The sequence below is a fragment of the Polyodon spathula genome, chromosome 1 (assembly GCF_017654505.1).
Source record: "Polyodon spathula isolate WHYD16114869_AA chromosome 1, ASM1765450v1, whole genome shotgun sequence".
Classification (NCBI taxonomy): Eukaryota; Metazoa; Chordata; class Actinopteri; order Acipenseriformes; family Polyodontidae; genus Polyodon; species Polyodon spathula.
This window is the reverse complement of record NC_054534.1, coordinates 19,645,457-19,671,272: the sequence shown is the minus strand read 5'-3', so window position 1 is coordinate 19,671,272 and position 25,816 is coordinate 19,645,457. Positions and strand designations below refer to the sequence as shown.

The window sequence follows — 25,816 nt, the reverse complement described above, 5'->3', positions numbered from 1 at the left end:
GCCCAGTTAAACAAGCCACCTTTTTTAAGTAACTAGGAGTGTGGTGTGACGCACTATCATATGGATTCTGAAACCGGACAGTGAGATGAGGTAAAAATAAATGTCTATTAGCTGGTTTCACAGATCCTAACTAGCTCTACTCTTTGACTACTGTAACAGGGTGAGGTTACATATGTGGGTAGTCACTGAATAATACTGAGACAGACACAGATCACTGGGTGTTGACACACTGCATAGGCGTGCAGATTTAATTAACACAAGTGCTGACACTAGGGTACCAGCAATAGTAGCCCTAGTGTCACATTTAATAAAGAAAAGAAAGCAAAAAAAATCTATAAAGTTGTCCATGAACCTGCATTAGGCAGGATTTACGAAAAAAACACCTGCCTAAATAGATACTGGGACAGGCTGCAGGGGTACAACTTAGACTTACTCAGAATCTGTACTATAATGCAGGTTGGCAATTTGTCAGAAGCACGATATTCCCATATAGGGCACTACGCATCCAGTCACTATAGGGTCATTCTAGCTCAGGTGGACCAAATTTTCAGGAGGTGGTGGTTCTTCTTGTTGTGGTTTTAATGGAGAAAAGGCTTTCAGGGTGCATGTGTTGTGAAGGCAAAAGAACAGACATGTAACTCAAGGTGATAAAAACACCTGTTTTAACAGACTTTGACCCAATGTTTCTCCATGTGAGGGCTGACTAAAATTAGTGCAATTTTAAAGCTCGTATAATTAAAAAAAAAAAAAAAAAAAAAAAATGGGCACAAGTCACTGCAATTTAATGCAATTCACCCATATGCCAATGAGTAGAGTGCAAGTAGCTGACGGACGGAAAGACTGTCAGACAAAAGGTGAAACAGAGACAGCGATCGGGCCAATTTCTGTTATCTGTTTTCACAGATGCACAACATTTGAGAGGGTTTTGATTCTAGACAGACTTTTAAACTTTGTTTTTGAGTTTCCTAAAATAAACACGTGTCTGCTACCAGCCAGTTGAACTCTATTGAACTCTGCTGCTTTCTGAAGCTCTCTGGAGAACAGAAACAGAATCTTGCTGGAATGGTTGCATTTCAAATCAATAACATAAAACTTTTTTTTTTTTTTTTTTTTTATGATGCAGTTTGTTTCCTTCAGCTTTGCTGAAGTAGTGACTCTCATGCCTTGTAACCTCATAGCTAGCTACCTTGCAAGTTTTTTCTGTGTACTTTATAAAGACCATTAATGCCATTGATTAGATTCTGTAGCTTCAGGGCACTCACTGGCTATAGTCCCATACAGTCCCATTTTTATAATGAGTTGTGTTTTTTTTTTGTTTGTTTTATATGAGTTTATTCATTGAAATGAACTCACTGACAATTGTGCATACTCTGTATCATTCTGCTATTAGATCTGCTACCAGAGCACCGTGAAGAACTTTTCTTTGTGATTTGTGCTGAAAATGCCTTCTTTGAGTACTATATACCTTAAACACTTATATTCAGATTTATTTAGTTTTAACAGCTTATATCTGATGCATTTATTAAATCAGCATCTACTGTACATACAGTCAGATGAATTTGCAGCCTCAAATAGCTGTAAAGCGTTAGAAATGAACCAATTTCATTTCTGCTGACATTTTTTACCATAAAATGGATTTGCTACTGACTGATAAGACTAATTCTTAACTCTGATGTGTTTTATTATTTTGTCAGTTTTATTAAAATAGTTTGTGTGGGTTTTTGCTTCTTCAGACATGAATAGTATCTGTGAAGATACATTTTGTATTCATTATTTATTAGAAAGATATTATTTCAATGCCAGCATACTTGAAACATCTCAGACTGAAGAATGAACGTTTCTTTTGAATTACAAAACACTGCCTGCAAGAAAAATGGCAGTGCAATGTTGAGAATATTTTAAAGGCTGGTTTGAAATGCACATGAACACAAACATGTCACTCCACCTCTCTTTCAATTAAATGCCAGTACTGTCAGAAAAACAGATTTTAGTTTTAATGCATAAAAGAAAAACACTGGTGAAGGAAAAAGCTGCAGTAGGAAATTGCTGAAAAAGTCACTATTAATTCAGAATTAGATTACAAAACTGGCCCTTATTTATATGTAATTAGCTTTTCACATAGACAAGGCAGTAATACTTTTGCAAAGGCAAATGGTTCTCTGAATATTTTCATCACTTTAGGCTTCTCATTTATTTATTTCCTTATTATTGTGCTGAAGCATATCCAATCTTAAAAACTTTATAATGGATTAACATGCTGGAATGTATTTCAACTCATTCCTTAATCTAAGTAGCAATCACTAGCAACTTGTTTATTAGCAACTTCTTCATAACTATGCATTGCTACATGGAAACAGACAACTAGTTTAGGTGTAGCAACAGTGCCACCAGCTGTACAGTTGCATAATTGCAATAGCTAGCAATGTCCTTTTTAGCAACACACACACATACCATTGTTTTCTAACTGTGCTTTTCTGCTAGGGGCATTGTTGGTTCTCAGCAGGGAATATATCAGCAGGCCTAAATTAAGTACTTTTGTTAGTAGGTAAATTAAATGTGCCTATGGGAAAAAAAGTTTGCTATGTAATAGGCCAGACCATGCTAGAGACAACATAAATGCCCTAATAACCACATTGAAACACAGCATGCAAAATACAAGCTGCAATCATGGTTCACTAAAATTATTATTTAGTTAATAATTAGTTATTTAGTTATTTTTTAGTTAGTTCTGAAGATTAAATTACTGAAATTATATTTGCTTCTATTGTCCAAACTTTAAGCAAACAAATCTACCCTTACTCCAAAAACACAACCCAATCCCTCCCCGAATTGCCATTCACTGCACATCTTTCACAATAGTTAACCACTAACACCAGCATTACCCAGCTAATCACTCATTCCATTGTAAAACAGAGACACTGTTACACACGTTACACCTACTATAATGACGAAGGTCCTCATCTGAAGCATGCTACATCTATCAATACAGAGTCATGTGTGAAATGCTGATCTTTGGATGAACTGTACATTGAGATCCCACCTACTTTACAAATGTTAAAAATCATACACTATTTTCTTGACACCCATGCCCTTGCCAGTTTCCTTAAAAAAATCTTGGGCCATGGGTTATTTGGCAATCAACTCAATAAGCAACCCTGGGACATTTATACAGCTATGAAGCTACAAAGATATTTTGTTCTGTTTTCGAATTTATTGAAAACTGTTGTTGACTGAAGTTCATCCTGCTAAAGCTCACACAAGCTAGTTCCCTTTCAATTCGAAGACGACCACTAACCAATACTTTTTGGATCTGCCTGCCACAGGTCAGGTATTTACTGAGCATTTATGTCAGAGCTGCCGATAGGCCCCTCCAGGGAGTGACGTCCTCGGTCCCGCCTCCCAAGGGAACAAACAGTCACTGCACGCAGCTCACTTCCTCTTTTGCTTCTCACATCAGATAAGTAAGGTAGGTATAAAAACCTCTCCAGTTGCTGTGATTGAGTCTGTTTTTTCTGGAATTTCCCTGCAATATTTATATTGCTGGAAGTTGACTTGCCACTTCCCCGGAATTAAAAACTCGGCATATGAAACTGAGCTAAAACGCTGCGTGACGGCGCTTTGTTTTAAAAAATTTTTTTTCTGTTTTCAACAGCTTGCACTGTTTGCCGATTGTAGTTTGCTTTCTAACTCCACAGCATCTGCTGTTGTTTGTGTTTTTCACCTGTTATTGCAGCTAAAAAAAAAAAAAAAAAAAAAAAAAAGAGATGCATGATTTCAGCCTCCCACACGCGCAAAGGTGTAAAGATGGGGGTGATGCACAGCTGTGAGGTGGTGACGACAGACACATCCAACTCAGGCTGGGAAGCAGTCTGGGCAGCAAGAGTAGTTTGCAGGTCCTACACATCCCTGCATATAAATCTGCTGGACCTGCGAGTGGTTCACCACTCTCTCCAGCATTTTCTTCCAGTGCTCCAAGGGAGACATGTCCTTGTCCGGACGGACAACATGTCGGTAGTGGCGAATGTCATCCGCCAGGGAGGACTTCGGTCCCTGGGGTTGCATCACATAGCCTTCCAGCTACTAATCTGGGCACAACGGAACCTGTTATCCCTCCAGGCCGTTCACCTTTCTGGACTGGTGAATTAGGCGACGGACCTCCTTTCAAGAGAGGGTCCTCACCTGTCAGAATGGCAACTCCACCCTCAAGTGGTAGAGAGCTTATGGGAACGTTTCGGGAAGGCTATACCTGGATCTCCTCAGTCAGATGAAAGGCACTCTGGCACTCAGAATCGGGTCTACGGGTCTGGCCCATGAACGGGACCATCTGTCTGCCTTAGGGCTCTCAGACACAGTCGTTACTACATTGCAGAATGATAGGGCCTCCTCTACAAGGTAGTTGTATTTTCAGGATTGGTCTGACCAGGAGTCATGACCCTACCTCTTTCCCGATAGAGGTCATTTTACAAAAATGAAAGTGTACTTGGTAGCCATATCTGTGTGCCACGTCCCCTCATTTCCTGGCAACATGTTTTCAAGGGTGCTCGGTAGTTACGTACTCCTGAAAGGACACCGTCCCTGAGTGGAGTCTAGATGTGGTTCTGGAGGCTCTCACTAAGACTCCACTTGAGCATATGGATTCCATAAAGTTGAAGTATCTCTCTATGAAGACAGCCTTCTTGTTAGCCATCACCTCCGCTAAGCGGGTCAGTGAGCTACAAGCTCTGTCGGTGCACAGCTCCTGTACGCGTGTTTGGGACAATGGAAACAGGGTGTCGATACAAATCAACCCCCCTTTACTCCCTAAGGTGGGCATGGCTTTTCACTTAAATCAGTCAGTGGAACTAGAGGATTTCCACCACCACCCATCCCAAATTTCCTCAGGGGAGGATTGCAGATTAAACTCCCTGTGCCCGGTTCGGGCATTGAGAAGCTATGTTAGCAGAAAGAGAGCTCTGCATCAGTCTGATCTGCTCTTCGTCTGTTATGGTGTAAGGACCCTGGGTCAGGCCCTCTCAAAGCAGCGGCTGTCTCACTGGATTGTGGACACAGTTTCGATTGCGTATACTAATGCCGGCCTACCCCCACTTGGGTGGGTGGCAGTGCACTCTACCCGAGGAGTGGCTATGTCATGGTCCCTCTTTACAGGAGCCTCATTGGCTGACAGATGTACTTTGGCTAGCTGGGCTACTCTGCATACTTTCACCAGGTTCTACCAACTTAATGTGGTAGATCCCTCTTTGCCTTCATTAGGCACAAGGGTCCTTGAGGTTCCACGCTCGCACCGCAAACACTAGTTTTTGCCTTAGCGAGGCGTCCCTCGTCTGCTGTTGCCGCTCATGCTCCCTTGTGACGGCTTTGGTATACTTTTCCCAAAAGTACTGGTTGGTGGTCATCTTCGAATTGAAAGAGAACATTATGTTATGGATTTAACCCTGGTTCCCTGAAAAAGAAAATGACCACCAAAGCAAAACTGCATCGGTCGCATTGGAGCCTATCGGAAGCTCTGACATAAAATGCTTGGTAAATACCTGACCTGTGGCAGGCATATCTCAAAAGTACTGGTTGGCGGTCGTCTTTTCTTTCAGGGAACCAGGGTTACATCCGTAACGTTATGAAGAAGCTCTAGAAGTAGATACAAAGGACTCTTAATGAACACAGGTTCCCAGTGTGGATCTCTGTGCTTTCAAACATTGTACATTTATTTTGTATACTTAAATTCCAGCATACATTTATGGAAACCACACAGGATAATGTAAATTCTGAATGGTCTCACTTCACTTTACAGCATACAGGCATGTAAGTAGATGTTTACCTCTGAATCTTCACTGCGGACCCCAAGCTCTAAAACAGCACTGGGTGACTTCATTTTGGCTTGTGTGGATTGTGCCATTTGTAGGCTGAGCTGCCATCCAACACTCTCAAGCTTAAAACAAAAGAAACAGTGTTAAACAGAATGAGAAATGTATATATTCATAAAAGAAAAACATTTTAAATGAATGTCCTTAAATAATAATACATCCCCCGCCATGCTGTGAATCTAAAGAATGGTCGCCGTTATAAAAGACGAAAAACTAGATCACCTTAAACTGCATGTACTGTGAATATGTAAATGTGACACTTTTAGATCCCCTACTCTCGTCTGCCACATCAAAAGACCTTGTATTAAATCTACCCGTTATGCCATTTACAGAACAATACAGAGCATTAAAATGTACCATCAAACATTGCACAATGACCCCCCCCCCCCCCCCCCCCACACACACACACACAAACAAGTCTCATTATAAACAGCTGATAAAACCTTAGCTGCTGACAATGTTTAAAAGCAAATCCCACTCCTCAAAATGTTTCATTCTATTTAATTAATACCTTGAAAACATCCACCCCCTCAGCCCTTTGTTCTCCTTCTGGCTCTCCCTTATTTGTTCTTCCTCTGCTTTTTAGTGTAACAATTTTTCTCATCCTTTTTTTATCCCAGCGACCGGGATATAATGGACACAATCACACTATTTATAGAACCCTCTATCCAATTGTAATACAATTTGCTGTGAATATCATTTAGCAGATGTTAATGATAGTATCAGAATGTGGCTATGTGGAGGGACATGTCTGTCCTGTCTGTATTTCACTTTGTCAGGATGCAGGTAACTTATTTTTTACAGCTGTGCCCCCCCCCCCCCCCCCCCCCCCCCCCCCCCCCCCCCCCCCCCCCCCCCCCCCCCCCCCCCCCAACATCCCATCCTGTCAGTTGGACCCGTGGCTCTATTGCCCAACGAAACAATCTGTACTTACATAGCTGACAGCATAGCTGAACACAGCAGGCTTTCAAAAGATTAAAATGTTCATTTTCATCAAACTACAGAACTATAGAAGGTGATAGTTTGGATAGGCAGTAATTAATCAAACCAGGGTAATGAGTAATGACTTTTCTATTAGACACATAATGGCCCATGGGTACACTTTGAAGAAAGATTGATTGGAAAAATGAGCAGTAATTCCCCATTTATAATCCCACAGACTGGCTGAACACTTAAAAATGACTGCTGCACTGTTGAGAGGTCTTTTTATTGTGCAAAAATAAATCCATAACATTATGTACTCTAAATAAATTTTACATACTGCTGATATTCTAATATTAGCTATTCTATAGCAGATTCTACTATTATAACACATTTAATATAATTTTACTATTACCTTCTTCGGCGCAAACATTCTCTGTCTGAATTTCTCAACAGTTTCTTGGCCAGTAGTGGCCCATGCCTGGGCAAAGGCCTCTGCCTTCTCAGGGTTAAGGTGAACATTTTCTAACTGTTGCTGGAGAGAAGCTGGCTTTACATTGTGGTAGACGGCCTGCAGAGATAAAGAGATACACAAAATACCTTAAAATACTGAGATGGCTTATCCTACTACAGCACACCGGTGAACCAGGACGAAGAAATTCCAGGCACAGCAGTTGCGTTAGACTTATAGCTTGCTCATTACAATTTCTTGCAGTGGGTTTGAATAGTACAGTAGGTTATCGACAAATTAGGAGAATCAGTACATCACCTTTAATATACAGGGCTGATTACAAAGCCAGTTGCCTGCTTTGTGCTGCTGCAGTGGAAAAAAAATGTACCCCAGAGCCTGAAACTTAAAATTAAACATTATTAATAAACAAACAAATAAACAGATAGTCCCACAGTCCCTCAGAGTAAGGTCCAGCAGCTTTTAAAAGTGTTTGGCTTGACAGGGGAAAAGAAGCCCACCCGCTGATCTTCAGTTTTCCTGATCAGCAGCATTGCAGCAGTGAGGTAACATTCAAACTGGATAGAAAAAACGGGGGTTAAAAATTAACAAGAATCTACAGATGGTAAAAATGTTACCTGTTCTAGAATAAACGACACAGTTTCTAGGATTAGTTGAAGATCTTGCTTTTCCAGTGAGAATGCAGACTGTAGCTTCTCCTCTTCCTCCTCACTAAAGGAACGTTCTGCCTACAATATGAAGCGTTAGTGTAAGTTGCAAGCACAAGTATTATCAACAATACAATATAAACTGCATGAAATGCTTTTTTAAATTTTTCTAGTATAAAAACATACTTTTCCTTGGGAATTGAGATGTAAAGTATGCATAAAATGTATTGCTCTGATACTAGAAGGCCAAATAAGTGTATATATATATATATATATATATATATATATATATATATATATATATATATATATATAAACTTGTTTAATTGTGCAGCGTAGCCATATACTGTACAGCAGTGGTGGCCAATACGTGGATCATGATCCAATATTGGACCTCAAGAGATTTTTGGTGGATCGTGAGGCAAATCTGAACAAGCATCAACACATAAGCATAGCATAATTTTAACAGGGTTGATTGCATATTTATAATATATAATTACTGACAATGAATACATAAAAAGAACAAACAGTTCCAACATAAAAAGAACAAACTATTCCAAACAGTAGATTCTGCTAATTACTGTACACTGGCTTCCATAATTCAGTAACCTGAGCAAATACGTTGGTTCATAGTATACAGTTGAGAGTTTGTGTTTGGTGGTTTCAATGGATCGCTTTGTGGTGCGAGTTACAAAAGATAGGGGAGAACCTTCTGTGCCTTCCAGTAGTACCGATTTGGATGAAAATATCCCAGCTGTTTCAAAGAAGGCGATGCTGGCACCAAAGCATAACATTAAGGACAGCTGGAATTTGCCGATATTTTTGGTTCCACATGCCGGTGCTATGTTTGCATTCTGTTTTTTGTTTCATTACTACCTTAACGTATTGGTCACCACTAGATTATTGCCACATAATCCCAATTGATTAAAAGGGTTTTACTTCATTGTACTCTTGTTCACTTTATTGCTGGTGGATCATGCAGCCCACTGAGATCCACCAAAATGGAACTCAATACTTGGTGTATTGGCTGCCACTGCTGTACAGGAATAGGTAACTGCTAACTTTGATGAAAAAACTGTGCAAATGGGGGCAAACTGCCTTTGCCCTGTCATGCGATTATGGTGACATGCTTTGCCTTGTGCTTTTCTGTCTGCGTGTCAACGGTAAGCACAACTTTCAGGGTGTGGCCTCATTTGCATGTTAGCTTTGAGCGATTTTCGATGTTGGCATGGACGGGGGAAACTGCATTTCAAACTAACCAGGTAAGGGAAGATTTATTTCAAATGCAGGCACAGGCAATCCCATTAATGTGGAACATGACTTCCTTCACTTTAGGGCTTCTCTGTAAAATATAGCTCATTCTGCCTATACAATGTAACTCTAGAGATGTTCTCAAAGCTGTATTGTAAAGGCATGACTGATACATAAACTTAGTTGAGACTGTGAAAAGTTCCTTTCGAATGATGTATTAGATTAGCAAATAATTACATTGATAATGATGTGTGCAGGACACAAAGTTATATATTTATTGCCCCTCTGATCTGTCACACAGACAGCATTGTATGCAGTTGGTAAATGGGGGGGACCCTGGTTAGATGCTACTGGCATTTTGTAAAACTATCATAGACAAATAATATCCATTCTCCACCCTTTCGATTGATGTATTGGATTAGCACAAAACAACCTTTATAACAATGCAATACATAAAGTTACATAATTGTATTAATTTCCTTAGACAGCAGTGCATTTGATGAACTACTGTGTGGTCTAACTTACATTCCAGCATGTTATGTCAGAAACAATGTTACACGTACCTTGAAATTAGTGTAAATGACTGATTAATACAGAAACTTCTTGGATGATGGTGACAGCTTGCTTTCATCAAAGGTGAATTGCCTGTACTGCTGTCATCACTATCAAACAGCTCACTGTGCCAACACATCAGTAACACAGCACTGGTTAGAAGACATGTGCTGAATTACAATGTATTAGTGACACAAAGAGGTGGGGAAAAGGTTGTGTGGCTTTCCCTCTCACTGAGTGGCTGAGAGGCGGGTCTTGGGGGTTTGCTGGCCCTATAAGATTACGCTGTGTTCCCTCAGGCTGCCCCCTCTAGATGAATACGAGCCAGCGGAAGCGCTACGGGTGAACAAAGTGTGGCTGGAGAAAACCACAACATAAAAAAAAAGAAAGATTATTTTTGCAGTGGGGAAAGAACTGGGACAGACCCCAATAATTGTACAGGGTAGTGAGGAAAAGCATGAGCATAGAACAGAAACCTGGGCAGTGCAGGTAGCAACGGTCAGAGTAAACGCTGCAGAGTGCAGCACCTTTATTTTGTAGTTTTTTGATGCGTTTTGTTTTCCCTTTTTCTTTCGCCTTTTGTCCTTTATGATTATTATTTACAGAGCACCTGTGAGTGCACCTGCAGTAGACTGTGTACCTGGATTGGTATGACCGTGGACTTGTTTACCAATGCCGGTACTCAAGCTGCAGAAAACAACACCCTCCGTGGGTGAAAAATCAGAATTAAAAAGGAACAAAATAAACCTGGACACCTGTGCGGTGTTTCCAATTACATCTTTCTGTCTCCCGTGTCAGTGAATACCCACACCCTTCCACATTGATTCATATATATATATATATATATATATATATATATATATATATATTATATATATATCATATAGTGTATTTGTTGACTCAGGTGCTATTTAACTAATAACATTGATTAGGACAGTTCCTGTACTTTAATTTCCCACTACATACTTCAACCGGCTTCATAAACTTTAATGAAGTACAATGAAATTACGACTACTAGATGATTTGTGGTTTCTAATATATATATATATATATATAAATGAAGCCCATATTTTACGCTTAGTAATTTATTCCAGATCATTTAATATTTTTTAATGCACCATTTCTTTGTATCGGGTTTGAAACATATACAGAGATATTTGGAAGACTGACAGCAAAATAATAAGCTCATTCAAAAAAATGTGTTGAACTAAATTACTTCCAGAAATGAAGTATGTGTTGTAGGCCTATGTATTAAAAAAAATGTTTCTTACAAAGCTTCATTTTTCACAGAAGCATTAAGGTTACTGAATCCACGTTACAAACCACAGTTCCCATATATTTCTAAATACTTCCTTAACAAACGGTGCGATGGCAATAAAGAACCATTCTGTTCATCAAAATCACAGCTTTCTTAAAGGGAATGTCAGTTGCTCCTGATTTGGTACTTGCACTTTAGCACTTGCTTTATCCTTGAATTCTACCTATTAAACCTCCATGGCTGGTGTTGCCTACCCCAGCACTGTGCCAGCATGTCAAACTCGAGTGTTGTAATACCTTCTGGCCATGAGATGGCCCTGCACTTCTTTATGGTACATTGGCTACACATAGGTGATTCTACAGACAGGTCATTCTGCATTGCTGAGAACAGTTCATGTCTACAGGTGTAGTAACAGTTATACACATCATGTAGTATATATATATCTTATATATATATATTATCTGCATATATATATATGGTCTATATATAATATATTATATATATATATATATATATATATATATATATATATAAATATACATTACAACTTTACTACCGATATTATTTACCACTGCTCATTTTTATTGTTATTTGCCAATTTTTATTTATTTTTAAATTTTCTTAATTACATTTGCTTTTGAATGACTTTTAAGTCTCAACCTGAAGATACAAATTACCTGGTGTCCCTCTCACGCCAAATACTGGGATTCCTCTGACAGGGAAGGGACTCCCTCTATTCAGCACAGTGCTGTTACTAATAGGCAGTGGTAAACACACTAGATTCGTAAATTCTAATCAGAACAGCTTTAAAGGGAAGAATTGTGCAGCTCCTACTCTGGTAAAATGATTTTAGGGAAACCTTCAAACCAACTGCAAATGGTGTACAGATCTGTTCAGGACATACTCCGAAAGAACAGACTACATGTACACATGTAATGGTTGCTAGTAATTCAATACTTCAATACCATACCTTTAAATGAAGCTTCTGAAGGATGCGAGAAAGCAGTCTGGGGAATTTACCAGGGTCAATGCCATTGATAAGAGTCACTGCCTGTTTTATGCTAGATATAAAAAATAAAAAAAAACAAATAAAAAAACAGAAATCTGTGTTTCATTCCTCTGTAAATCTTGATATGAAAGTGCACCGGATGTACTTAAAATTTCATAAACAGTCTAAAAATAAACAACAACAAACAAGTCTGGTTATTTTATGTTGTGTTTGTTATGATTCTGTGGTATAGAAAATGTATGACGTGTCGCTTGAAAATCCACAGAACTGAATCAAGAAAGACTCCTTTTTAATAAGTCGTGTCACTGCAGTAATACGATACAACTTCACTCTGTAAATAAAGCAAACTAAAAAAAAAAAAAAACAACAACAATGTTTCATCAGCTTATCGTTCTGTTTATATGAGGCAAAGCGATCAGCTTCGTTTATATACAAAGCGATCGCAGTGTAATAATAATATTCCCCCCCTATATGTATATATATATATATATATATATATATATATATATATATATATATATAAAATCAGAAAAACAGATACATCCTTTTAAAACCCAATTCAAGTTGGTACACATTTCCTAGGATGTAAATGAATGTCTAGGTAACAGAAATACTTTCTTAAAACAAAAAAAAACTTTTTTTGGGAAATGTCTCACACTATCGTCGTAAAAAAAAAAATTAAAAAAAATTAAAATTAAAATAATAATAAAAACTACTCATGATCCGATACCTTTGAGTTTCTTTAATCATCGCGGCCATCCTCTGTCTGTTCTCAATGTTTCTCTTCCGGGGAGTCACGTGCTCTAGGTCAGCTGTAAAATTGTTGTGACAGAAGCCCAAGAGGGTCAAAGGAGACCGATAATGTCAAACACTTTTTCGGTTCTCACCTCAAATAATCCCTCACTCATTGGTACAAAGAAACGAAAATAACAAACAAATTTACAACCCTAACAATAGTCTTTACCCTGGCAGATTACCTGATCAGGGCTAAAGACACAATATAGTGGCAGACTTTGAATAAGTACAGACTCAGTGACAACCTGTTCCAGTATGTCTGTGCCTGTCACAGCCCGAGGGAGACAATGAACACTCTGCACAGGGGCACTGACTGCCTCTTTATTTAATTATTCCTTTAAATTTATTTACTTGCATTGGTGTTCATAATGTTTATATTGTATACTGTACTTTCTAACTGCTTTAATAATAGTCTACTGCTAATGTTGTCATGTTAATAAAGCACCTTGCACTTGAATGTGGGTATACTGTATATAGACCTATCAAGGCTCCTGTTTTGACCAGGACCCATGTGTTTTGAAGACCAATCTCTCGGTCAGAAAAAATCTCACGCCCGGGAACCGTTTATTATTAGTTTCTGTTTTTTAGCATCATTACTGTACATAATCAAAGGGACAACTGCACATACATCTATTAAAATTAACTATAATTCAGCCTTTTTAAATGTTTAGTATTTCTTTCTTCAGTGATCCACATGGCCAAGCAGTTTCCTCACATTGTGGAAGAACATGAGCTGGGTGCCCTGAGAGAAGAGTTCACTGATCACCAGCTCTCACACCCTGAAGATCTTCCAGCTGAAGAGAAGCTGGGCAAGTACTGGGGAAAGGTTGCACAGATGACAACTGCAGGTCAGCCAAGATTCCCGACTTTGTGTAGACTAATGAAGGCTCTACTCGTCATTCCCCATTCTAGTGCCAACAGTGAGAAAACATTCGACATGCTTAGGAAACCTGACACTGTCCAAGGCTGACTTGGGAAAGGGCACCATTCAAAACCTGAAGTCCTGCAAACTGAACAGTGACAGCTGCTGTTATGATTCCAACACCAGTGACAGAGTTTTGAGAGATTGCAAGTCTGCCAGTTGGGCATATAACATGCACCACAGAACACAGCCATGATTCACCACCATCATCATCTCTAGGAGAAATCCGAGTGCACTGGACAAATGTGACACTGTTCTGTATTTACTTAGTAAAAACACTGAAGGGACATAAACCTATACTCTATATATATATATATATATATATATATATATATATATATATATATATATATATATATGCAAAGACACACAGAAGATATGAACAGAAGGTACTTAAAAATATATCAGAATCATGGAAGTCTTGCTTGCTCCCACGACAGACACAGAAAAATATATTGATGTACTTAATTGCAACTGGCAGAATAAATAACACATGTTACTGCTATATGTGCAATCCTCTCTGTATAATCCTACATAAAAAGGAAAGAAATTGACTATTACTTTTTAATTGCATACACTATAGCTGTCACTTTTATTTATTTTTATTTTTTTTTTTGTAAATTGCAGGTTATTAAATAGGTTGCAGTTAAAGCTGAATAATTTAAAATAAATAGTTAATACTCATTTTAGTTAAGTTTTCTCATTAAGGATTTTTAGTAAAATTTAGTATTTTTTATTTTATTTTAGCTGCATACCATTGCATGTGAAAGCACAACTATCTAGACAATCAATTATCATTTATGGACATTTTCCTTTCAAACAAATTTTCATAACCAAGTAATTCAGCAAGATTTATTTATTTTGCGTTAGTGAATCAGTGAATCAAATGAACAAATCTGTTAAATTGAATGAATCAAACAAATCAAGTCAGTAAAAATAATCAAACTGCACACCACTAATTTTCAGCCCAGAAAAAGAGGTTTAAACAGCATGCCTATCAGTGGTTAACCTGCTTTCCGTAAGCACTAATAAATGATCACTTTAATACGAGTACTAAAAATTAACACCCTTTAGTAAATACCATGTGAATACAGCTCATCTCATCATTCTGAGCTAGATACCCAAATACATCAGCATGCATTACCATAAAAATCACATATTCATTCTGATGCCTAGTACCACATGTGATAATGAATAACATTGCAATAGTAAATACGGCAATCATGAACGTGCACTCTAATTTAAATTATCGTAAAACCATAAAGTCCAGCAACATTTAGTAAATGAGGCCCAATATCAGAAATTACTTGTTGGCTTAAATATGCCAAACAGTATGACAAATATGTTTCTAGGAAAAAGTGCACAATTCCATGTTACACTAAATTCCTCAAATGATACTGTTACCTAACACACTAATACACTCAATGTTCACATCCTGATGTAACGTTACTTGACATGTTTCAATAGAATACATTTAATTCATTCAGACACAGTGTTATTTAAATTTGTTTTATTAAGATTGACTTATTTAGCAAATATTTAAAAATACTACTAATTGAAAGTTAGTTACAATTTATACAAAGAATTAATTTCATATAGAAATTAGAAAATATACAATGGGATGTATAACAGATACATAAACAAACACAACAATAGAACATGTGTTTCATATTTGGTATTGTAGAAGTCTGTATTTAGACACATTTTGATATGTTAGGCCCTTTATTAATTATCCTATGCTGCATTTCCCTCTGCTACTAGAACTGAGTTGAAAGCTCTTTGGAATGTGTCCTGTTTGTTTCTATCAACAACAAGTCAAAACCAAACTAGTTAGGACAACCTCAATTAGGATTGTCGCCAATGCAAATGTGGATGTTAAACTTTGAATAGCAGAAATAAGGACTGTCGGTTAATTATATTATCAGGGAAATATTAGGATTATATAGGTGAATAATTTTAAAATGTAATATAATCTGACATTGCAATCGTTGACCTTTGTGTTGTAGATTGGACTACAGGTGGAACTGGTGGCAGCCATGCAGTAGTTTGATGTTCTACAGGCTGGTTTCATGGGCAGATCGAAAAGTAGCAGTTAATTGTATTATTTTATACTGACAGAAGGGCTGGACAAAACTCTTAATGGTAATTCCAGCTTTGAACAGCAAAGGTCTTTCCTGGTCTGAAATATTAAAGTTCATTTTAAATCCCTTTACTGCAGAATTATTGAACCATTGTTGTCTACACTCCTCAAGTAATCAAATCATAGTGAACCCAGGTTATGGAAACCACTCAATATTTGTTCTAATTCCACAACACTTGTTGGCCACCAACTTACCAGCAGTTCCTGGAATTTCCAGCGTTTACGCTACATGACCAGCACAGATTAATTGGCATAACTAACCTGAACATGACATTTTACATATTCTACAGAGATAAGCCTACATTTCTTTCAATAAGACAAGACCCTCTTTTACTACTATTGTACCTTTTTTTATATTTTAGTTTTTTTTTTTTCAATACAAGTGAAGGACTGAGAATTAGCAGCCACTTACTTTTTCTATATCAGTCATCTATGTGTAATCCCTTTGGTGACCGTTCAGATTGAATGGTATAGTAAAACCACATTAACTTAAATGGTTTACATTTTGTAACTGCTAGCATGGTGCTACTTTTTTGTTATTTTAAATAGTTTCTTAATGTAAGTATTTTCGTCCAGTTGTGTTTTTTAGATAACAATCTATTCATCATTTCAAAAACACAAATTTGCACAAAACAGTCAATAACTGAATTAAATGGTACATGGTAGCAGTTGCTATTTTGCAAGGTTAAAAGGTTAATTTGTATTAATTGACATTGACGGAATATTATGTGTAATATAGCAGTTTATTTATTTATTTATTTATTTATTTATTTGTTTGTTTGTTTGTTTATTTTTGTTTGTTATCAGTTACATTAAGAAAATACAGATTTAACAAAATCATAGGCTGATTTTCTTTCAATAAGACAAGACCCTCTTTTACTACTATAGTACCTTTTCTTTATATTTTAGTTTTTTTTTTTTTCAGTACAAGTGAAGGACTGAGAATTAGCAGCCACTTACTTTTTCTATATCAGTCATCTATGTGTAATCCCTTTGGTGACCGTTCAGATTGAATGGTATAGTAAAACCACATTAACTTAAATGGTTTACATTTTGTAACTGCTAGCATGGTGCTACTTTTTTGTTATTTTAAATAGTTTCTTAATGTAAGTATTTTCGTCCAGTTGTGTTTTTTAGATAACAATCTATTCATCATTTCAAAAACACAAATTTGCACAAAACAGTCAATAACTGAATTAAATGGTACATGGTAGCAGTTGCTATTTTGCAAGGTTAAAAGGTTAATTTGTATTAATTGACATTGACGGAATATTATGTGTAATATAGCAGTTTATTTATTTATTTATTTATTTATTTATTTGTTTGTTTGTTTGTTTATTTTTGTTATCAGTTACATTAAGAAAATACAGATTTAACAAAATCATAGGCTGATTTCTTCAGGAGAGCCTAACTAACCTGTGTTACGTAAATTCTCTTTTAACCAGTTATAAATCCTGGAATAATATTTGGTTTTAAAAGAGATTTTGGATTTTTTCATTTCCTCTATGTGTTCAATGGCCTTGTCTTCCTGGTATTCATCCATAGTGCTAGTAATAAACTTCACCAGCTGAAAATAAAAAACAGAATGGTTTCACTGTCATTTAGTCAATCACCACATTTATATGCGTATGTTAAAAGATCCAAGAAAAAAACTCTCCCAGTGAATTCAGCCCAACAGTGTGATTAACCTTTTCTTTTTTCTTTCTTTCTTTCTTTCTTTTTTTACCAGATCTTATTTGGCATTCATTCAAATCAAACATTTGAATAATTTTACCACAATGCAGATGTAGAGCTTGATATAAAGGTTTAAACACGCTATTTTCCGTACATTGTGCTTGCTGTATAAAGATAATAACACTCCATGAACTAACATGGAATGCTTCATTACTTCATTTATGAGGATGGCCGTAAACAGGAACAAAGCAGAACTGTAATACATATTGGATATGGGAGATTACATTTAAATACTTCAATTACATTTCTGCATAAGAAACAGATTTCAATGTAGCAGATAAGAATATAGTTTCAAAGGGCCTTGATTCGGTTCAGTTGCAATGAACCATATGTGAAAAGGCCCTTCAGGGTAAGCATTTAATGAGGTGCAAACAGCACATGAATGGTCACCTTCAAAACTAGAGTAATAATATCATTTTCACACCTGGTCCAGCTGGAATTCACTTGTAAACCTCTCAGCCAGGTTTCCTAGTACAGAGCTTAATTGATGGCCTCCATGCCTGAAAAGTAAAAAACAGTAAAAGTTTCCTCCCAGTTGCCTCCAGTGTTTGGAGATGTTACTTGCTTGTTTAGTACCTGCTTCTCTTTACAGACGAGTCATAGTTTTCTATAGCTGTTTCTGTTTTTACCCTTTTTCGCTATACTTATTAACTATTCCAGCAAATAAATGTCTCTTAAAGGACTCCACAATGCTTATTGTAGGGAAGTGATGTGGGGAAGCCTATTAGCTTTGCACTGTGCGCTGAATCATTGGGTCTGAAATTCAGAGTTTGAATGCTTTGAGCAATCAACTCCAACTAATAAATATCCCCACTTCGCATTGATTAAAAAGCTCCAAAAACAGTATTGCACCATCTGTTATGCTAAAGCCTATGCACTGAAATTGTCTGTTAACAGGAATACTACTTGGATCCACATGATTTTTTAAAAATCTGTTAGACCCCGTTCACACTACAGTGCTGGCCCAGGGCCGCCTCATATTTCGGTCTGCAGTCCCGTTCACATGTGTGGTTTAAGAAGCCTTTGCTCATTCACATATGTGACTGAAAAGCAGGCCTAAAATGTGGAAATTGCTTTTTTTTATTTTTATGGACCGATAGCTTGCACTCAGAATGGAAGAGCTACTGGAATATACAGTAATCCTTGATTTGTAGCAGATGTTTCTTATTAATATATATATATATATATATATATATATATATATATATATATATATATATATATATATATATATATATATATATATATATATATATTTGGCTATTTTGACTTAATGTTATGGTCCACTTCTTTATATCGTTGCATGCAGAATAAACAATGGTGGTTGAATTGCCAAGTCACCAGCATTATTGATCACTATTGAGATCCACAATCTTGCAGCTTTTATATTTATTGCTTAATTATTAAATAATAGGAAGAAAAGGTAATTGTGACAAATTAAGCTTAATTATGAATGCACTGCAGCTTGTATATTAGGTGAAAGGAAAAACCTGAACGGTAACCTGATAGATTTTTTTTTTATTTAATATTTTTATAATTAAAGTTGTATGATCTGCAAATAATTACCATTCAATAGTGATCCACTTCCATCTTGGCCAGCAGGGCACTTGCCTTTCTATTTACCTTTCACGCATGTGGGAGTATAGGAGTTTCTACTGAGCTACGTAGCAAAATTGATCATGTGATACGACAAGGCGGCCCTAAGTCTGCTTTGCGTTCATATATAGTAAAGCCTGGCCCTGGCCCTTCTCTTTTTTGGAGCATCCACCTTTAATCGTAAGTGTGAATGGGGTCTTAGACATTAACCCTCCTATTATGTTCAGAATTTAGGTACATCTAAATTCTGTACTAAACATTTAGGTTATGTTTTGGGTCATATTGATGCAATTTCAAACTAATTTAAACAGCCTTAAATTGATTAACTGTTTTTATTGCAAAAGTTTTACTCTCTTCTGCTCTTTTAGTCCAGGAGCAGTGATAAAACTTCTCTGACTGCCAACCTGGGAGCACCTCATTTTAGAATGTCTTCAGCAATGAAATGCTGTTGCAATACTGACAGTGAAAATTAGGCTCTGCCTTGTAGATATATATTGTTTGTTTTTTTGTTTACAAATATCTCCAGACAGGTGCAGCCATTTCCAGAGATAATAATAATAATAATAATAATAATAATAATAATAATAATAATAATAATAATAATAATAATAATAATAATAATAATAATAATAACAATAAAATAACAAATTGAAGAAGTTTGTTTTATTCCTGCACACAAATCTACACAGATAAATGCCACAGGTCACAGTGACCTGAAACATCTTATTTGTACACATGACCTGTTCTAAAAAAAAATAAACATCTCAAAGATTCTGTTTTCTGTGTATAAGGTCATGACCCCAACTTAGGAAAAGTCATAAAATATTATACGGAAAATGAAAAGAAAAATAGCATTTAAGGTAATTGGAAACTAGAGTCAGGTCAAATAGACCTGAAACCTAATAGGAGGGTTAAGTTGGGTTTGGCATACTATAAAGGTTGATAATTGTCACTGTTGTGCTTTTAATGCATGCAAAGCTAGGAGCTTGCTGTAGTTTTTGGTCTTGGCATTGGTCAGTTACCCAGAAAATCAATAAGAGTACTTACACCCCCATTAGTCTGGTTATTTTACATTGCACTGTATATGCAGTTCAAATTATATATGATGTAAATACCAAATAATTTGAAATAACAGGGAATACAATATGGCAACACTCTACAATACAAATAAAAAGATGGCAATACAATAACAATTGTTTTATGATACTTACTGCATAAACGCATCATCCTTCACTTTATAGACATCTCCTCCTACTGAATCCATATGATATTTATAAAGTGGAGAAAATATTCTTAACAAATATTGCTAAAAGAAAAGAAAAAACTATGCTATTTAAAACATGCTAAACATTGTTTAATTTGATGGGCATGTGAATTATATTTAGTTTTTAAATACCTTAAATAATCCATATAAATGAGTGTTTGACAGAAAGTTCAGATGCAAATCTATGATGTCTAGTGCTGTACTCCATACCATAAATTCTGTCTCCTTGGAGAGATATTTAGTTGTGCTTAGAGCAGTTTCAATATCTAAATACCCAGACCTAAATTGAAATTGAATACAGGTATTAAAACAGGCATGTTTAAACATTCATTTATCAAATACAAACTATAAATATCTACCATTGATTTAAAACAACAAGGAGCCTTGGCACTAGTGTTTTAAGAGGGGGCACAAATAGTAAAATACGGTAGAAAAATGAATAAAAAGAGACAGAAAATGGGATTTATGGTGAACTGGACTTTATATCAAGCTGGTCAGAAAGGATGTTGTTTACCGTATTGGTCACTTTCAGGAAAAATCGTCTATTTCACCCCCTATACACGGGGCTAAAAAAAAACAGTACATTTGTCTTATTGCCACCACTTTGTAGGTTACATATTTTTCCAAAATGAAAGGCACACATGTTATGGTGAATGTTTAATTGATTTTTTAAATTCATTTTTGTAGCTGTAAGTGATGAAAAATGATAGCGTGCTTTGCTCACTTATTTGAATGCTGCACTCAATTCATTTTTCAAGAGGTCACATAAAGTAACGCACAAACACTGAAAACACATGATTACAGAAAAGCTGCAATTACAATGTTACTCTCAAGAACAGAATTGTTATCCCCTTTTACATTTGCTTCTCCTTCTAAGTAACAAATAGTTGCTTTTCCTATGAAATGTGTTTTTATTAAGGTCTGGATGTGGAGGTGCAACATTAAATATCAAAGGAAACCTTGGCAATTTTTCTTCACTGATTCCTACAAGAAAAATATTATTAATAAAAAAAACACATACATCTTTATCAGGAAAATATGTACTGTTGATGGCTAGCTATATTTTTGTTGGCTATATTTGGTCATTTAACATCAGCATACGTTTTCAAAATATACATCACAATAAACTGTAATCTGCAGCACAATAAAAGATCGCCTCAGTGAAATGTTATCTAATTGAATACTCACAATGCTAATTTAAAAGCATCATCAATTATCTGTGCTCTGTTTTTCATTGGTATTACTTGTGAGAGATGACGAAAGAGAGTTAGCCAAAGACAAAACAGCAGCAGCTATAAAGCCAACAGAAGTTTTCAACAACGAGGTAGTAGGCTGTGTTTGTTTTTTTGTTTTTCTGAAATCCATTTAACCCTGCCCTTGTTTGTCCACAACATGGGTTTACAACAAACTTTAAAGTGCTGTGTCAGTGGGTGTCATTTTATGGTATTTAAGGGCAGGGTATGCTAATATTTTATAATAATATTATATTACACAAACATTCAAATATTACTGACCTCACAATGGCCACACAATGGTTTACAGCAGGTGTATTTTAAGCATTACACTTTTCATAGCTTTTTTCCTCTCCATCTCTAAGAATGGTTACTATATTGTACATGTTATTATTTGAGAAAGGCTTCCCTTAAGATGACCTTAGAGCCCCAAAAAAGTATGTTAATATGGTGTGCTAAAGCTGTATGAACTCTGATAATTCAATACAAATTTCAAGTTTTATCTATGTACTATAAATATGTTTTGTTTTTTGTTTTATGAAAAATACAATTTTTAAAGAAAGACTGTCACAAATCCATTATAAGTAATATTTATTAAAATACCTTCTTACATTATCGCTTCTCTAACTCTGCTTAATAGTGAGATTTCAGTGTTTTTATCAGCAGTGTCGTCTGGATGTGTTGCACATGTTGTATATAATGCCGTTTTAAACATAGCCAATGAGTGTGTGGTTACACAAGGACATCACAACAATACTTGCATGTCATTTCCTTTCTTCTCCTTTGCAAGGATGCAATTGTATCTCTATTTCCCCATTTTGTAATATTTAGACCTTTCCATACTGTTCTGTGCATTTGGCAACAGTAAAAATCATTAAGCTGTTTGAACTGTTATGGACCCATCAAGATGTTCCACTGGAAGCCACTGGAATGTCTTCATGTGTGATGCAATAATAATAATAATAATAATAATAATAATAATAATACTGGGAGGGGCTTGTGCAGACTTGTTTTAAATTTTCTGACCAATTCATTTAAAGTGTAACAATACTGAATGGTTTATTTATTTTTGTTTTACTGTCCTTACCTTTTTATGATGTCTATATAAATTATGTAATATATGAAAAGCTACTTTATTTGTACTTAGGATTCTGGTTATATTGTTGTACTGTTGACAATCGCAGTATAGTTTGTAAGCTGAAGCAAAATGTTTTACAAAACATAAAAACAAAAATACAAATTATTAGTGAAATCAAAAGTGCATATTCCCTTTAAGGAAGTCATTTGCAGTTATTACGCAGATTATTTGCAATTGGTTTAATAATTTGAATTAGAACACATTTATTTCACACATGTACTAAACGGCTTGCTTTTGACCCGTTTTCTTTCCATAGAAACACATAGCCCTAAAACTTACATTTGGGTCTTTCATTAGCTGATTCAGCACTCTCTCCCAATTTGAAGAGTCATAGTTCACTCTGTAATACCCTGAAACATTCACATTCAATAGGATCCAGTTCTGGTCTGAGGTAGCCTGCATCTCTGGGAATAGACCTAAAATAACAACGTATATTTAAATACAGAGCATTCCTCTTCATAAACTACACATTCTCAATCTAGATTGTAAAGTAGTAATACTAAATTCATATTTTTAAATTCAATGACAAACATTTTAACCATCTCTCTCAATGTCTTCAGATTATAAATATGTTTCAGAAACACATTTCAACTTAGTGTTATTTCCTTCAAGCCACTTCATTGGTTGCACAGATCCATTCTTTATCCAATTAATAGGAACAAACCAACTACAAATAATATAAAATGAAAACCTTATGATTTATATGGTGTGCTGTTTTAAAATGTTACATCACTATAATGCTGCTTGTAGTTTTTGTAGCTCACTAAGACATTACTCATTTGAAAGGCTCTATATGAATATTTGTTTCTCTCTTTTTCCAAAAATTAAAATCTAACATGACATCATTCCCAAACAAGCATTGCAAATGTTTTTTGCCAATAAAAGCAAATGGCACTCCAGATGTCAAAAAGCTTTGATGAACGTACAAGGTGAAGGACATTAACTGCACTAAAGCATGATCTCTAAGTCAAAGACTATAGACCCTTTTAACTGGAGGAGGAGCAGCGAGGGTCAAGGCAGAGTGATGTTTTTTAGTTTTGTAATACAGCCCTTGACTCCATTTAATACAGCTTGTGACAGGTATCACAAAGTCTAAAAATTGAAATTAAGCGAATTAGAAAATGTTAAATTGAAATACTTTTGGGCTCCACTGTACTTGTGTGTGTGTTGTATGAGGACATGTTTGAACTCTGGTTATAAATGCTGTGTGCCTGTTTACACTAAAAAACAATGTTAGATTAAAAAAGAAAGAGTACACATACCTGCCATGTGAGGTATGATTATCTGGTTTTGTTAAGAAACACTTTTCCTGAGTAACTGTACCCGAAGATGTATTCAGTGTAATAAGAGGATATCCAATTTGTAATGTCCAGGAGTCCATTATATCTGTTACAGGGGCTGGTAACTGGACTTCACTCTGACTGTCTACAGCCTTTTTAAAAACATAAAAAAGACCTTTATTACACTGGGATTTTGAATAACTTTAATGTAGTAATTATCATTTTACAGGGGATTAGTCTACTTTGAACATAGATTAAAATGTTTTAGATTTTGGTGTTAATTGTATTTGACATTAACACTATAACAACAGAATTATGGGCCCTATTCACAAAACTCTAAGGTCTTTTCTTTTAGAGCTTTTTTTTTATTAACAGCATTTGTTAACATTCTATTAGGTCATTGAGAATGAAAATAAACTAATGAACCCCCCATAGCTGAAAAGGATTTAATGACCTGCAAACTCTTTAATAATGAAATTGAGCTTTAAAAAAAAAAAAAAAAAAAAAAAAAACACTACACGTGCAATGGCACTGTTATTACAATAAGCAATTCCTAACTTGAAAACATTATCATTGTTTAATTACAATGCAAACAAACAGTAGCCTTACCATGTGTGCTGTTAACTACATGTGTCATTACAATGTTATAAATTCCACTCACTTCCAGCCATTTGAATTGCAATCTAAAATGCAAAGCCCATTTGTGGATTGTCTGTCCTGTAGCGTTCAGCACGACTGCATTTGAAACCTAAAAAATAATCAACACAGTAGCCTACTTTTTGCCAGTGACTCCACAGGTTATCCTGCTCAGCGGTCATGTAGGAGAAGTTCTGAAGATAGGACTGTAAAGAAACAAGCATTACTACAACTTATTATGTTATTTTATTATAATTTTTTTTATATAAAATACAGCTTTTTTTTAATTACGCCTTGTTAATCTATATATGGAAAGCCTGCTAACTAAAGGAAAGACTTTTTTAAACTCACGCTGGGACCTTTTTGGAACACTTTCTTAGTCAGGAAACTGGCAGCCATCCTCACCTAAGGATTACAAAAATGAGAACATCTGAATTATTAATGAAAAAAAGGGTAAAATGAAGGGTAAAAAAAGACATCAGCATATACTTTTCATGTGCCACAATGAGTCACTCATTTGACCTTTTAATATGTACTGCTTCAAATGCTCATGCTGTGCAGTGAAAGTCAGTGGGCACTTGTTACCAGGTCTTTGAAACAAATGTAACACTTTAAATCACAGGGTTGTAAAGTAGATTCATAAGAAAGTTATATACAGCAGCTTATTGTAAGTCCTGTGTTTAGGTTCAATAAAAGCTAAGCAGTATTAGACAAGTTATTTGTTTTTGTTTTACTTTATTCCTACATTAAAGTATTGTTGCCATCAAAAACTCACAGTTTAAATATCTCTACAGTATAGTAACAACTTGAGTGGTCTTTAAAATCTTAAAAAGAGTTGAAATTGTTAACTCTGGCCAGTACTTTAGGCACAGCAGAGAAAGCAGGACCAGAGGACACAGTTGGAAATTATGTGGAGAAAGACTTAGGACAGAGGAAAGGAGACACTTCTTCACATAGGGTGTGGGAATTGGTCAAATAGCCAATGTTGTATCTTTAGGATCCTTTAAGAACTTGAAAATAAACCATAGGAACCGGACAAGAACAATGAATAAGAATCAAGTGGGGATGGTGGGGATCTGGATGCATGAGTGGAAATCTAAGCTAACCATTACTG

The 25,816-nt window shown here is 35.8% G+C and overlaps 2 protein-coding genes across 3 annotated transcripts in view; both read right to left on the bottom strand.

Annotated features, from left to right (window-relative positions):
- LOC121315301 (COMM domain-containing protein 10-like) overlaps positions 1-12,802 on the bottom strand; it is a 66,879-nt gene extending 54,077 nt beyond the window's left edge. Inside the window, exons 1-6 of one of the 2 annotated variants that reach the window (XM_041249349.1) lie at positions 12,696-12,802; positions 11,927-12,017; positions 7,866-7,976; positions 7,195-7,350; positions 5,813-5,923; positions 5,554-5,622 (exon numbers count right to left, since the gene is read on the bottom strand). In XM_041249349.1, coding sequence (XP_041105283.1) covers positions 5,596-5,622; positions 5,813-5,923; positions 7,195-7,350; positions 7,866-7,976; positions 11,927-12,017; positions 12,696-12,724 — 525 coding nt within the window. In that variant the 5' untranslated portion in view covers positions 12,725-12,802 and the 3' untranslated portion in view covers positions 5,554-5,595. Of the gene's footprint in view, positions 1-5,553; positions 5,623-5,812; positions 5,924-7,194; positions 7,351-7,865; positions 7,977-11,926; positions 12,018-12,695 lie in introns of those variants that run through there. The other variant, XM_041249345.1, reaches the window with a different exon arrangement.
- Positions 12,803-22,648: 9,846 nt separating this feature from the next.
- LOC121316636 (aminopeptidase Q-like) lies at positions 22,649-25,101 on the bottom strand. The gene is made up of 4 exons (XM_041251711.1): positions 25,054-25,101; positions 24,843-24,908; positions 24,049-24,218; positions 22,649-23,202 (listed from the first exon to the last, which is right to left on the bottom strand). The coding sequence occupies exons 1-4, from the start codon at positions 25,099-25,101 to the stop codon at positions 23,115-23,117; spliced, it is 372 nt and encodes a 123-aa protein (XP_041107645.1). The 3' UTR covers positions 22,649-23,114.
- Positions 25,102-25,816: the final 715 nt, after the last annotated feature.